The sequence below is a fragment of the Oncorhynchus keta genome, chromosome 4 (assembly GCF_023373465.1).
Source record: "Oncorhynchus keta strain PuntledgeMale-10-30-2019 chromosome 4, Oket_V2, whole genome shotgun sequence".
Classification (NCBI taxonomy): domain Eukaryota; kingdom Metazoa; phylum Chordata; class Actinopteri; order Salmoniformes; family Salmonidae; genus Oncorhynchus; species Oncorhynchus keta.
This window is the reverse complement of record NC_068424.1, coordinates 31,090,102-31,105,733: the sequence shown is the minus strand read 5'-3', so window position 1 is coordinate 31,105,733 and position 15,632 is coordinate 31,090,102. Positions and strand designations below refer to the sequence as shown.

The following is a 15,632-nucleotide window of genomic DNA, read 5'->3' as shown; positions in this document are numbered from 1 at the left end:
TTAAAATTAGGTCAAATCTTTTTAAAAATTGGAATAAGTTACACTTCTTAAAAGGCACCGAATTGGTGGAACGACCCAACAATATTTAAGCACCTTACATGGACAACTTCTTATGAACTTATTGAGCTGCATACCAGTGCCCTGGACTTTGAACCCAAAGTAAATCTCCAACAGAAGCACATTTCCACATCACTTATGGAAAGAAACAGTTACTACCAATAGGTCACAGCATTATGTGACTCTGAAGAAAAAACAAATTAAATATGAGAAACCTGATGTTGCTCACATTTTTAAATATTTTTTATATAATCCATCCATCTGATAAACTACAAAAACAAACATTTCTGATAAAGTACTGTATAAGTAAACTCATTCAAAAAAGATGCACCACAACGTACTCTCTAGTTGCAGACTAATGAGGGAATCCCAACTCACCAGAGTCCAGGAGGACTTTGTGTCCTGGAGATGTGAGTCCTGGTTCTCCACTGAGTCTCTTGGATCAGGGCACCATACTGAGAGGTCCATTGCTCTCTCCCCGGGGCCCAAGGCCTGTTCACCTCAGCGGGGATAGCACTGTACTCTGAGCCTAGGCGGTCTCTACTCACTCTGCCCCTCTCATCCTGACTCTGCCACCCTCCACCCAGCCTGTGCCATGCACCGGTCCAGAGCCCCTGTGGCCTTTGCCCCCCTCTAAGCCAACACAAACCCTATGAAGGAAATTTACCCAGACCTGAGCCTTAAAACGCTTACATACCCATTTGAGGGCTTTGACCCACCATGGTGAGCTCAAAGCAGGCACTAGAAAGCAAAATGTCAAAATGTGCAAAGACTAAACAACCTTTAGGAGACCTGAATTGTATGAAACAAGAGTCTTTGAAGAAATTCATCAGACGTATGTGTAAGGTCATACTAAATTAAATTACACCCTTTAGCAACATGGCAAAACAGTACAATTCAGAAAAACGAGCAAAGGATGCGAGGTCTAAATGTCATTGGATGTTATTTTCTACATAACTTGTGGTTAAGATCAAATAAATGATTCTCTGTTTTCAGTTAAATCAGGTTGGTAATTAACGTAAAATATGCTCCAATGATGTGTAGTTTGCCCTGCCATGGCCTGTTTGAATCAAAGCTGCAGTGGCAAACTCTTTTCATGGACAAAGCAGAAATTTCCAAAGAAGTACAGATGACATGTCAGCCATGTTAGAACTCTGGAGGATTCCGCTGGCTACACATCCATTCGGTCTAGGTCAGAGACCTGCCTGTAACCTACTACACTCACATAGCCTAATTTAGACAGAAAAATGGCTGGTATAGCACACAACTATTAAACTGACTGTACATATCTAGGCCTACATGGAAACGTATAGCCTATTGGGTTTGTGATCTAATAATGCAGTAAGAAGTATGAGCCAGTTACAGTAAGTAGAATTTCAGTAAAGCACACATCAAATCAAGTTTGCTGATGAAACTGACTAACTTTTTCATGCACCCACAAAAGGAAAACACTACATTGCCTTGCCGAGCTCAGTTAATGTGAACTTTAGAAGGGCACATACAGACACCAGATATGGTTTTGTTTTCATTTTGAATGTGTCACTTGCATGTGGAGGTATTTTTGTTATTGCACCCATGGGACTGTATCCTTATTTGTGGATCAGAACTTGCTTACTGCACTGCTTAGGAGTCTGTTGCTGTCAACAACAATAAGCTCCTTCTACTGCACTCTATTCGTCATTTATGGTGTTTTGCACCTAATAGTGTAATTAACACATTAATAATATTGTTCTCTTACATCCAGACACATACAGCATATAATATTCAGTAAAGACAAGTTTGCTCTGCCTTATCAACAGGCGTTGCTGTAGAAGACCTGTTATCATCCTTGACTCATTGGCCACTAAGATGGTTAGAGAGCACCTTGACTAGCAGTAATTTTATTTACAAGATTACAGTGTATATCTGTCTTTTCTTGACATTTATGTACTGCTCCACATCAAAGTGCCTAGCAATGTGCTTTGCAAAGATTGTGTGTTCAGTTCAGGAGCCAATTCTATGGCAAAACATGCCATGAGCTGGGATTAAGCCATTTTAAAGTCAACATGTACACAACATCAAATAGTGGGTCACCAGTGGTGTAAAGTACTTAAGTAAATACTTTCAAGTACTACTTAAGTAGTTTTGTGGGGTATCTGTACTTTACCTTACTATTTATAGTTTTGACAACTTTTGCTTTTACTTCACTACATTCCTAAAGAAAATAATGTAATTTTACTCCACACATTTTCTCTGACACCCAAATGTACTTTTACATTTTGACAGGAAAATGGTCCAATTCACACACTTATCAAGACAACATCCTTGGTCATCCCTACTGCCTCTGATCTGGACACAAATGCATTAAGGCAGCACCCCGCACCTCTCTGATTCAGAGTGGTTGGGTTAAACGCGGAAGACATTTCAGTTGAAGGCATTCTGTTGTACAACTGACTAGGTATCCCCCTTCCCTTCCCTTTGTTTGTAAATTATGTCTGAGCCCCTGTCTATCCGTCAATACAAATTAAAATGTTAATTGCGCTGTATGATTTGCTTAATATAAGGAATTTTAAATGGTTTATACCTTTACATTTAATACTTAAGTACATTAAACTTTTATTAAAGTAGTATTTTCCTGGGTGACTTTCACTTTTACTTGTGTAATTTGATGTTAAGGTATCTTTACTTTTACTCAAGTATGACAATTTAGTACTTTGTCCACCACTGTGGGTCACCAACAAAAAAGTAAACAATAGACTATAGAACAAATGTACCCCATGACATGACATTTGGCTGCAAGTAGCCTAGATGTTAGAGCGCGTATTCTTCAATTCAAGGGTTAAGTTACATTTCCATGGGTTTGTCTTCAATGCCAAATTGTCATTCAAGACAAACATTTCTTAAGTAAAAGCTAGCAACATTGTATGTCTACTAAGCTTTATGAGTAAGACTGTGTGATATTGTAGCTGTGGCTATAAACATTTACTGAAAGTATGCAATAATCCATTGCCACCCTAGCCACTCTTGGCATCCATAACGTCAGACAAACTAGAGGCAATCCTAACCCAAAGAACGTTATATGTATAAATATATGTATGTATATTTAATTCCCCTACAATTTAGAGCTTGATGAGCGAAGCTGCTCATCATAAGTTTTTTTTTTTAAACGTTATTTATACTAACTAGAGCTAGCGTCGTACAGTATCAGTTTATTGTACGTCTGCTACGTTAGTAAAGGCTAAACCCGACAACGTTACTGTGTCGCCTAAGCTAACGTTACATGTAGCTAGCCCAGTCAAAACGTGAGATTCGCACTGAAGGCTCAATGAAAAACCTACTGTTTCAACCTACTGTTTCGCAGAGAACTGCATCTTATCGACGAGAGTAGCCTAGTACATGAAATTACATACCGTTTGCAGACGGTCATTTGGCAGCCGGTGTCAGTTTTTTCTCACGGTGGCAGTTCACCTCCACTCGAGCCTCGACGTAGTTGGCTCGTCTCGCGGCGCTGTGATCTAACCATCTGACCACGCAAACGGTGCTTTCACGTGATACAATGTAACACTTTCCATCTACTGGCATTTTACCCGTACAACGTTTCAATTTGAGAAATTACACACAGACGCGTTTTTACAATGTAACCTTGTATTATTTTTTATTTGTTATCACCGTATTGTGCAGGCCTACAGGCTACCAAACATAACACGACTCATTATTTTCAATGCAGAGAAATGCGCTTTTCCCAACAATTATACCAGTGAAGAGAAGTGACCCATCCAATCTCCTCGATAATCGTGTATGAATTACAAGCGTTCATTCGTCAAGTGATATTAATTTAAATGTTAAAAAATCAAAAATAAAATTAGGAACATTTTATTTGGTGGTCCAATTCTCTGTTCCATTTGGATGTTGCCTCCAAGCTAATTGGGTGAACTGAGTGACATGTTCTAATATTTGACCTTGCTGTGATTTTACTCTGCTCTGGTTAACTTCAGGTATTCGCGTTTCGTTTGTCCTTCACTTCCTCTCTTGCGTATAGACCCATATCATTCCTTTGGTGTCTTTGATTTATATAAGGGCTGTGCATGAGAAACTAATGTTTGTTCAAAAGTCGGTCAGTTGTGTATCCCTCAATACACATACTCCTGTTTTACATATATCATTCCCAATCTCAGGTGTCTTAAAGTGGCCTATTACTGCATTATAATCAATCTTGAAGGCAAAAAAAATGCAAGCAATAACACCACCAAAGGTTAAAGATTTGAAGACTATGCAAATTATGCCTTTTTTGTGGGCCTTCCTTTGAGCTACAAGTTAATAGCGAAGCCTACATGTTTGAATTATACATTGTAATACAAAATTACATCCCTCACTCTGTATTCCAATCGTCCCTGTTCTTAAAGGCCCAATGCAGCCGTTTTTATATCAATATCAAATCATTTCTGGGTACAATGAAGTACTTAACTGTAAAATATTTCCATTTAGCAAAGAAATTATACTGAACAAAAATATAAACTCAACATTAAACAATTTTAGTGATTTACAGTTCATATTCAATTGAAATGAATGAATTAGGCCCTAATCTATGGATTTCACATGACTGGGCAGGGGAGCCAGGCCCACCCACTGGGGAGCCAGGCCTAGCCAACGAAAACAGGTTTTTCCCCACAAAAGGGCTTTATTACAGACAGAAATACTCCTCAGTTTCATCAGCTGTCCAAATTCTTTAAAACGACATTGGAGGTTTCTTATGGTAGACAAATTAACATTCAATTCTCTGTCAACAGCTCTGGTGGACATTCCTGCAGTCAGCATGTCAATTGATTGCTCTCTCAAAACTTGAAACATCTGTGGCATTTTAGAGTGGCCTGTTATTGTCCCCTGTTTAATCAGCTTCTTGATATGCCACACCTGTCAAGTGGATGGATTCTTGTGGCCAAGGAGAAATGCTCACTAACAGGGATGTAAACAAATTTGTGCACAACATTTGATAGAAATATGACTTTTGTGCATATGTAAAATTACTGAGATCTTTTTTTCAGCTCATGAAACATGGGACCAACAATCTACATGTTGCGTTTATATTTTTGTTCAGTATATTTCTCAAGCAAGAATTTCGCTAGGATAGCTTGGGGGTGGTCTGAGGGGGAGGGGAAAACTGAAAACTAGCTGTTATTGGCAGGGAGATTTGGAATTCTCTTTGTTACTGCTCTATTAAATTTACCGCATGTGGATGTCACAATGGAATGCCGAAATGCCTGCTCATTCAAAGCTGCTGATTAGAAAGTCCTGTGTAGATTGTGTTTTCTAACAGAAACTATCAGGAAATTACACAGATCCAGTTTGAGTGTTAGTTTCATTAGTGGACATTTTGACAGCACTGGGCCTTTAAAGAAAAGGATGAGTGAATTACAATGTTGGGAGGAAAATAGTTATTCCAGTGTTGTTTCAGTGATGCTGAAAGACACACATCAGTCATGCAAGACGTGTAAACCACATCAAACTCCAAAATAACTATTTCACTTATGTAACCAGCTTTCTGATCATCACTCATCTTGATCGTTTTTGCCCTTGTTAATCTGTGGTTTCTCTGCCGGTTTCTCAGATGTGGGGACATCATCTGGCTTCGCCTCATCTGCTGTAGTTGTGGGCTGCTGCAGGGTCTCCTGCTTGCCGACCCTGCTTGCAACAGCAGGGGCAGCCTTTTTCTTGTCTGTGGTTTTTGGCAAAGCATCAGTTTTGTCCTCCATCTTCTTTTCTTCTTTCTTCTTCCCCTCCTTTTCCTCTGGTGGCTTCTGGAGGATTACGGAATCTAAGGACACACACACACACACACACACACACACACACACACACACACACACACACACACACACACACACACACACACACACACACACACACACACACACACACACACACACAGGTGAAGAAATTCACAAAACTTCTTCCAGAAGAAGGACATTACTTATGTTTAACCACTTACTCAATCACAAGACTGCCCTTCCCATCAGTAAAAAGTCCATCCAAAACAACTTCCCTCGTTTTGGTGGTGAAGAAATCAACCTAACTAGATTTTTCCCCCTAACCTCAAACACGACTTGTTGTGATAGTGCTTACGCTTTTGACTCAAAACGGATAAACATGATGATAATGCTATCCACTCCTTCTGAAGGTGAATAACTGACACATTGAAGTGAGATAAGCCCCAGTCTCTTGTGACTGACTGTTATGCCAGATCTGGGTTGTGTGATTAGATAATTACCCTGTACACTGTTTTAACTTGGTAGTAAGTTTCTTTCTTTCATTGAGAAGTGTGGCCTAAATAAAGGTGTAGCCGAACATTTGTATTTGTTCACATGAAAATATTTTTGTGCTAAGTATTTTCTTGCACACATTATTGTGGACAGCTGTCCCCTCACCCTTTCTCTTCTGCATTTTCTTCCCAGTGACTGACTTCCTCCTCTCTGTTGGGGTGGTAGGTCTGCTTTTACACCCAATGATCACGTTCCCATCAGCATCAGTCAAATAGGAGGTCACTCCCAAGTCCCCTTTGCCTTCTGTTACAACCAACTGGCAAATGGAAAAGGTTTCAGGGTTTACCCGCACGCTCACACAGGCGCATACACACACACACACACACACACACACACTTTGCACACAGAATTTCCCGAGCTACTTTTAAAACTAGTCCTGTGACTAAAAAGTTTAATTTCATCAAGCCATCTTAAAAGAAATGGTCTCTACTTCAAAGACACTGTTGACATTTGAGATTACTTACCAGACTGCAAAGCTTTCCTAATGTGATTTATAGGCCAACAAATTAAACGTCACTAAAACGTCTTCTGAGAAGAGGGCTGCAAAAAACATGTCAACAACACATTTTGTTCCAGGATCACATGGTATTACTGCTGGTGTAATAAGCGATTGATCATGTTTACTTGTGCATGGACAATTTTTTTGTATTAATGCTTTGCGGTTTAGTGTGTCTGGAAACAGAGAGCAGCATGTTTTACCACATGGAATAGCCACCGGCAAAAAAAAAAAAAATACAACATTTGAGATACTGTAGGTGATTGGAACCTGGGCCTGTATTCATAAAGCATCTCAGATCAGTTTAGCCTCTTAGACTATAATGCATATGAATGATTGGGAACTGATACTCATACACTCTATGAATACAGGCCCTGATATTCTTGTTTCAGACCACTGGCTAACCCAATTCCTGGTCTCTCCACATGTTTGAGTTATGTGACAGGCTACTCATTATATTCTGGTGGCTTAACCCATTGTTTGTTTGAATGTCATTGCGATCACATTGCCTGGGTCTAATGTCCATCTTTTCCAGTCAGCAAATCTAAAAAACATCGTGTCCCAGACTGGCACACATGCTAAATATATGACTAAGACTTTTCCCATTCAGCACCAATAACAAGCTCACGTGTGTGTGAGTTGCTGATAAGATGTTCCTTTCCTTTATCATGAGGGCTTGGTGCACTGTTACGTCACATCATTGACCGTATGTAGCAGTAGATTATTTCTGCTTCCCAAATGGTACCCTGTTCCCTATTTATTGCACTACTTTTGACCAGGGCCCATAGAGCACTGGTTAAAAATAGTGAACTATATAGGGAATAGGCTGCTATTTGGGACGCAGATAATTTAATGTCCTACTAGTGGTGAATCCTTGATGAGAAAACATCTAATGAACAAAAACATGGTGGATGTCTGAGGGTGATTTGTGCTTACAAATGTAACAGTATCTTTAAACCGTCCCCTCGCCCATACCCGGGCGCGAACCAGGGACATTCTACACACATCAACAACAGTCATCCACGAAGCATCGTTACCCATCGCTCCACAAGAGCCGCGGCCCTTGCAGAGCAAGGGGAAATACTACTTCAAGGTCTCAGAGCAAGTGACGTAACCGATTGAAACGCTATTTAGCGCACACTAAGCTAGCCGTTTCACATCCGTTACCCAAACACACACTACAGAGAAATGTGATGGGAGGAAGGATGCTCAGTGGAAGTGTGTGTGGACAGAGTGCAGTTGGTTGAGCGTATTGAGAGACACCGCATATGGTACAAAGCAGCAGGGTTGTCAAGCTCAAATCCCCAAGGGCCACAGACCCAGGTCTAAATCAGCCACTTATTAAAAGGTAACACAAAAAAATCAGCAAGTGTGCACGTCGTCAAGGAGTTGAGTTTGACTCCCTTGTGTAAGGGAAGAGGTGCTTGTGTATGTTCAGACTGGGGGATTGCGTTGCTCATTGGTGGTAGATGCCTTCATGGTCTTTCGAAGACAAGATGACCAGCAGACAAAATCAGACAAGTGACCAGGAGAGAATGGTGAACAGGTGACTGAAGCAGGGTGGGAAGAGTGGAGGAAGAGAATGGAGAATGAAGAGTGGGGTGCTGTACAGAGGGAACAATACACAGTGAGACAACAGAGGAGGAGGTAGTGAGGGAATACATGCTCCATTTTATTAGTCCTTCTCATGAGACATGGGAAAGAGGAAGTGATGTCATAATCATTACTGAGAGATAGAGGAAGTGATGTCATAATCATTACATAGTGGCAGAGGAAGTGATGTCATAATCATTACTGAGTGACAGATGAAGTGACGTCATAATCACTACTAAGTGACAGGGGAAGTGATGTCATAAATCAGAGAAAGGGATGCCATATTCACAACATAGTGGCAGAAGGAGTGATGTAATAACACTACTGAGTGGCATATGTGGTGACATCATATTCAGTAAACAATGATTGTGAATGAAAAAAAACACAGGATCTGTTAAAATTCCACATTACAGAAAAAAATCTTCCTTTCCCCCGTGGCATGGCACATACAGTAATAACCTTTGAGTAAGCTAACAAGGTTTTCAGCATCACAGTCCTTTTTAGACAATACTAGATGGCTAACCTTTTAGTTTTAAGTCTGTTGCAGTAAATTCATTCGAATTAAACACAAACATTTGTCTCTACATGCCTTTTTAGTGTGTCAATACTTAGTAAAATATAGCAACATATTGTAATACATGGGGGAATTTTATAAATGTATAACTATACTCATCGTACTGTCAAAATAAAGGATGATTGGACCTAAAGTATTGTGTTTATGTCTTTTGTAATTCTATAAGATAAAATGCTGACACAGTTCTTCTCAGATTTTTCTCTAAACCTTTGGGCATTTCATGCTCAGAGTAAAATGATACACCTTTTCAAACTAGAGTTAAATACTGTATAGACCACCATAAAAACCATCTCAAACCAAAGGACTCTGTATCCCTTCCATCTTTTTTCTTTGTCTTTTTCTATGTATTTTTATACATAATATTTACGCAAAGATTTAGGTCTCCCTTATTTCTTGCCGGCCTTCTTTCCTTCTCCCTTATTTCTTGCTGTCGGGGCTGAAGACACTTACGGTGAAGTCGGCGCTCTCTGTGCCGTACTTGTTCTTCACCAGGATGCTGTACTTGCCCGAGTCTGCCGTGTTCACCGTTGTGATGGTGAAGCTGGCGTACTTGCCCGCCTCGAGCTTCATAACGTAGTGGCCATCAGACACAATCTCCCTCTCGTTCTTCAGCCAGACGACCTCAGGCAGGGGTTCGCCCGAAATGTTACAGGTCAGGTTCAGGGCCTGATGGAGAGAGACAAGATCACACATAATAAGGTGTGTCCGAAATGGCACCCTATACTTGGCACCCTATTCCCTACATAGCATACTACTTTTGACCAGAGCCCTTCCTTATATAGTGTATGACTTTTGACCATAGCTCTGATTAAAAGTAGTGCACTAAATAGTGAATACTAGGGATACCATTTCAGATGCAGCAGTAGTAGTGTCATACACGATCAAGTCTGCAATACCTGAGTCCCAGGCCAGTATGGGACCATGGACATACAGTACATATACAAACACAGATACAGATCCATCCAGACATGGTTACCTTTAACTCCTGTATGGTGACGACATCAGGCAGGCCTCCTGCCACGCGAGCACGATCTGTAACAAAGACCACCAAATTAGACCACTGACCTCAGATCAGTTTAAAAATAGCAGTACCCACTACAATACTAAGAGCAGCCCTCTCATCCCCATCTAATAACGTGTGTGTGTGTGTGTGTGTGCGTACTTACTTCTCTCTGCAATAGCGGCCGCTCTGAAAAATGGAAGAGACAGAACAGAATGGAAGAACAATGATAAGAGAAACACATCCAGAGAATGTGTTTGGACTGGAGCCAGGAAGTGTGTCTACGTAAAGGCTTCATCTGTCTGCCCACTTCCCTATGCCCTTACTCAAAGCCTGTCAAAGCCTGTCAGAGACTGCTATATAAACATACATGCACAGAGAGAGTGGCTTGGCAGACAGAGAGGAACACCAAAGATAGCAATCACATGAAAGGAAGGATTGATGCAGAGTACCCAGCAAACCAAAACTGGTTCTGTGAATGTTCCCAGAATATTTCCTTTAGTTGTGGGAATGGTGTTAGAACATTACCCCCAAAAGTTCTAGGGGGGGGCAATGTGAGAATGTGCATAGATGTTGCAAGAATTCTCACACACATCTTTATGTATTATTTAAAAGGTTTCTGAAATATCCTATTTAGGTTTTACCCAGCATTCCCTTTGGCACTTCAGCAAGTCTTTAATCATATAAAACAAATCTAATTTATTTAATTTTCCATATGACATTTCATGACATTTCTACCTTTAGATTTGTGTGGCATTGAGAAAGTCACCAGACATTATTCCCCAAAGGTATTAATGATGAAATGCCCATGCATGTTAAATTGTAAATGTGAACATGAATTAATGCGCATCACTTCAGATTATTTTTTATTTTTTATTAAACCTTTATTTAACTAGGCAAGTCAGTTAGAAAACAATCTTACTTACAACGACGGCCTAATTGGGCCAATTGTGCGCCGCCCTATGGGACTCCCAATCACGGTGGGTTGTGATACAGCCTGGATTAGATTTAGACTTTGACGTTTTTTTAATTGCACTGTACCCAATGATTTATGAAAACGTACTTATCCTCACTGTGGATTTACCGACTTGTTTAATGCGTTTTATGTACACACATTGTTATATTTTGGTAAACACTTGCTTATTTTACAACCCCATTTGATGCATTGAACAGATGTGGATAGAACAATGTCTACATAAGGGTGAAAATTATAAACACTCACAAAAGCTCTGACAAAGGCCTTGAGGCCGATACGTAAAAGCTTAATGAAGAGCAGTGATACTAGCAAGAGCCGTGTGCGGGTTTCTTGTTTTTTCTCATGTGGTCTATATTAAAAAGGCACATCATTGAATCTAAAAGGCTTTAAAATTCAATACTAATGCACAATTTCTACTTAAAATATCAAAAGACACTCTTTTTTTTTTGGTGGAATGGCCCTATTAACATGAGCAGTTCTCTCAGAACCACTTGTATTAAATCCAGACATAATTGCTGACGTTTGTGAAGGGAACGTTATCGTAACAATCATGCTATCACATCACACTATAACTTTATGAAAGTCCCGTGGGAACGTTCCCTGAATGTTATTTGGGATGTTTAGGAATGTTTCTGTGATGTTTTTTCAGAACCTATTCAATTGAGTCCAGACATAATTGCCGAAGTATGTTCAGGGAATGTTTTTGGAACCCATGGCTTGTCACAGAATAGCCTTATGAGACCGTTGTAGAGATATTCTCTGCTTGTTACTATGGGTTGTTCTAAATAACATATCCATCAACATTAGCAGATCGTTCCTGTAATGTGTGCTAAGAACCACTTCTTTTGCGCCCCCATTGTGTTGCGGCGGTATGTTTCTAAGAACATTACTGGAACGTTGTGTTATTACATTGTGTTATCACACACACCCAATGAGAACATTATGAGGTAGTTTTTACACATGCTATGCACATCATTTTAGTGACAGTAAGGAGAGCAGCACAAGGATATTTCACGTCAAACATTTCCTTCAGAAAAATTATTTGGTGATCAAAAACATTCTTTGAATGTTTGTGGGACGTTTTCATCCCAATGTTCGCTCAAACCCTAACTAGAACTTTGTGGGAATGTTAGCTCATGTCCTGGGAATGTTCCGGGTTTGCTGGGTACTTAATGGCATGCCACATCCACAACATGTAGAAGAGCTGGCTCATACAATGGGGGAAAAAGGGTGTATAAATATCTACTAATGTGAGCTAACTTACTTGAGCCTCTGGAATTCTGCATATGCGTCATCAAATGCTGCAAGAAAAGAGGAGGTGAGTATACCTATCAAAGCATTGGTGAAGGAACAGGAGCCGCTTAATTCCATGTAGATGTCAAAATGAGTGCACTATATAGGAAATAGGGTGCCATTTGGAACTCAGCCGTAGCCTCACCCTGGCCAGACAGCTCTACAGTCCTCTTCAGACCGCCCTTTCCATCATGGAACTCGATGGCGTATTTGCCCTTGTCTTTCTCTGTGGGCTCTGTGATCTGTAGCCACAGCTGCTCTCCCACCACACCACTCTTAATGCGGTCTGTGAAGGCTATTGCTGAATCCCTATCAGAGAGAAAAACAGCTGACTGACACACACACATATAGGCTGCATCTCACAGGTGACACACACCTGACAGTTGAATGTACGTGCAAACACACACACGTGCGCACAAACATTCACACACACACACACACACACACACACACACACACACACACACACACACACACACACACACACACACACACACACACACACACACACACACACACACACACACACACACACACACACACACACACACACACACACACACACACACACACACACACACACACACACACACACACACACACGGTGACTACACACTTGTGGTGCCAGGTGACCTGGAGCGCCTCGTTGTAGTAACTGACAAAGGAGTAGAGTCTGATGCCCTCGTCTGTGCTCTGGATCTTCAGTGCAGTGGAGGAGTTGGCTAGGGAACGTTACAGAGATGTTCCACAGTGCAACGTCACAGAGATGTTCCACAGTACAACGTTACAAAGGCATTATAAAGTGCAGCATTACAGAGGCGTTACAGAGTGCGACGTTACACAGATAAACTTTACAGAGGAAGACTTTATGGATGTTTTGAACACAAGTTCAACTTTAGTTAATGGGTTTACCGCTGCAGTAAGACACATGTACTCACCAATATTACTGAACACTTCATTCATCAAGTCCCTGAAACCTGGAGGACAGAAATGTAAATATGATGAGCCTTGTTGACGCTTTACTGCACACACAATGAGGTATGGCTTTGAGGGGTTAGTCACCTTGTTCTGTCAGATTCAACGTGGATGTGTCCTGCCCTCTGTCATCCTTCAGAACAATCTCATAGACACCGGCATCCTTCTTTGAGATCTATAAGAGAAGGCTAGGTTTGAGACACACATCATTTTGTAAATGGAGAAAATTCAACTCTCAAGCGAAAAGGCAAGCTTTTCTCCCCTGCTATGGGTGCTGCAGGACACACATTTATTTGACACAAAAGCAAAAAAGCATTCTCAAAACAGCAAAACCAAGAAGATGATCACTTAAGATGACAAAAAGATCACGCTGATCCCAACTTTTAGCATTCTCCAGATAAGGTCCTCGAGGGAATTGTCTAGGTCTGTCGCTACAGCTGCAGGAGGAGCATCACGCTGTAATAGGACACATGTGACATGTTTACATACTGCACCGCTAAGGCACGATGCGTGTCACACGTGCACACACTGTGCCACTTTTGATGACACGCACGTTGGACTACACACGGAGATGAGTGGTGTGTTTGGCTGAAGACTAGGTAGACAGATGTAGGGTGGAAAACAGGTGATTTACAAAAGGACATGTTATACTGTAAAAGAGATAAAAACAGATTTTATAAAACACATTAAAAGGAGTAGACTCGGCGTAATGATGTTGCCGCGAGCAGCACCGCAGATATTGAGATGAGAGAGATGCAAGGCCTCACTCTCACACAGTCACACTCAATATCTGTGCATGTGCACGGGTTCGCTTCACTCTGTTTACAGTGTGGTAGCCCAGGCACCAAAACAGCAGAGAAGTTGAGCCTCGCGCTTCACAGCTCTTAGTTGTTAAGGAAATCGACCCACTATGCCGTTTCCTTTCTGCATCTACGTCAGTCTACCTTTAATACAGAGAACATTGGTTCGAGACATGGTGTGTTAGAGGTCAAATGTTGAATCGTGTCGAAATATGCTGTAATTTAGTAAGAAATAATAAATGGTGGGGGTTAGAATTGAAGAGGTTTCATACAAATTTAAGTAAGGATCGGTTAGATGCTGTAACTGGAAAAGACAGAGAAATTGTGATTAATATAATTAAGAAAGTGATATTAAGACAGTCATTTACGGTCAGAGTAAGAACAAAACACTTTTCACATGGTCGCAACCCCTTCAAGACCGACTTATGCTCAACTTTCTCCACCATCTTGGAAGCCAGAAGATAGCATTCCATGTTGTGTGAGGAACCCATATATTTAGGATATATGAACATATAGACAGAGATGTGCAATGATGACAGTCATACACAGTTGCAAGCAAACAGCACATTGACTGTATAGTGATGTGTAGAACATATTACAAAAACATTCAGTACATACAGTATGTTCATACATGTGCAGCATACTGAAAACATTATATTATATTTTACAACCTATATGTAGTCTACTGTATAGAAGAGCCATTCATATAGCCTAGAGTAATGTGCAAAACAATATTCTTAACCCTCTAAAGACAGGTTTTGTGCAGTATGGTCTCATACTGCTGCATAAGAGGCTTGTGGTACCGTATACATTTCTAATGTATGATGTGCATGAAATAACTGCAGAATCCCTCTCACCTGAGCAATCTCCAGTTTGAGCACTCCCTCGGTGAAGGTGAGTTTCTCATCTCCCTTGACCTCGCGCCCATCCTTGTACCACAATGCAACAGTCTCTTTCTTTATGTTCCCAACCTGCAGAGGGTGACAGCGACAGATGGATAGAAATAGAGATAGACAGAGATATGATGTTCAGGTCCACTTCTTTACTGCACACCGGTGAGCAACAAGTCATCTGGAGAGGTGTGTGAGCTGACCTAAGAAGAATTTTCCTAATACTGACATCCATTATCCAAGAGTTCCCTCTAACCCTGTGCCTCGGCATTCTCACCTTGCATTTCAGGATAACACAACATTCTGGGGTCACTTCATAACTCAGATACTCCACAAAGTGAGGACCTACGAAAAACAAGACAGTGGGATTATTTCAATGATCAATTATGTTTGCTATGATTTCTGACATTGTTCGATAAATCGAATATCTCACCGTATCACTACTCCACTCATGACATATTTTCTTCATTGAAAAAGATCCCATACCTTGCTTTCTGTGCCATTCTTTGCGCATGAACGCAGACTCCTTCTGCAGCCCCTTGAACACTGGAAAAACACATCACTCCTGATTAGGTAACAAAACTGTCACGTACAATCACATTCATCTTTCATGTAATATAGTCACTATGATGTGTCTTGTACATTGACATGATTTAAATCAGATACATTTGTTATTAATGTG

The 15,632-nt window shown here is 40.7% G+C and overlaps 2 protein-coding genes across 10 annotated transcripts in view; both read right to left on the bottom strand.

The window, feature by feature from the left end:
• Positions 1-3,592, bottom strand: part of LOC118373562 (phosphatidate phosphatase LPIN2-like) — a 38,706-nt gene extending 35,114 nt beyond the window's left edge. The window contains exon 1 of one of the 2 annotated variants that reach the window (XM_035759757.2): positions 3,447-3,592. Coding sequence is in view for 1 of the 2 variants with exons in the window: in XM_035759742.2 (XP_035615635.1) it covers positions 436-525 (90 nt within the window). In the remaining variant the exon portion in view is untranslated. Of the gene's footprint in view, positions 1-435; positions 636-3,446 lie in introns of those variants that run through there. The other variant, XM_035759742.2, reaches the window with a different exon arrangement.
• Positions 3,593-3,663: 71 nt separating this feature from the next.
• The window catches only part of LOC118373546 (myomesin-1-like), a 35,604-nt gene continuing 23,635 nt past the window's right edge, over positions 3,664-15,632 (bottom strand). For 6 of the 8 annotated variants that reach the window (XM_052505749.1, XM_052505750.1, XM_052505753.1 and 3 more), the window contains 13 exons: positions 15,437-15,496; positions 15,228-15,295; positions 14,918-15,031; positions 13,348-13,435; positions 13,224-13,262; positions 12,902-13,007; positions 12,431-12,594; positions 12,257-12,293; positions 10,183-10,205; positions 9,993-10,048; positions 9,467-9,682; positions 6,459-6,609; positions 3,664-5,848 (listed from right to left, as the gene is read on the bottom strand). In XM_052505749.1, coding sequence (XP_052361709.1) covers positions 5,583-5,848; positions 6,459-6,609; positions 9,467-9,682; positions 9,993-10,048; positions 10,183-10,205; positions 12,257-12,293; positions 12,431-12,594; positions 12,902-13,007; positions 13,224-13,262; positions 13,348-13,435; positions 14,918-15,031; positions 15,228-15,295; positions 15,437-15,496 — 1,388 coding nt within the window. In that variant the 3' untranslated portion in view covers positions 3,664-5,582. Of the gene's footprint in view, positions 5,849-6,458; positions 6,610-8,500; positions 9,683-9,992; positions 10,049-10,182; positions 10,206-12,256; positions 12,294-12,430; positions 12,595-12,901; positions 13,008-13,223; positions 13,263-13,347; positions 13,436-14,917; positions 15,032-15,227; positions 15,296-15,436; positions 15,497-15,632 lie in introns of those variants that run through there. The other 2 variants (XM_052505776.1, XM_052505778.1) reach the window with 1 other exon arrangement.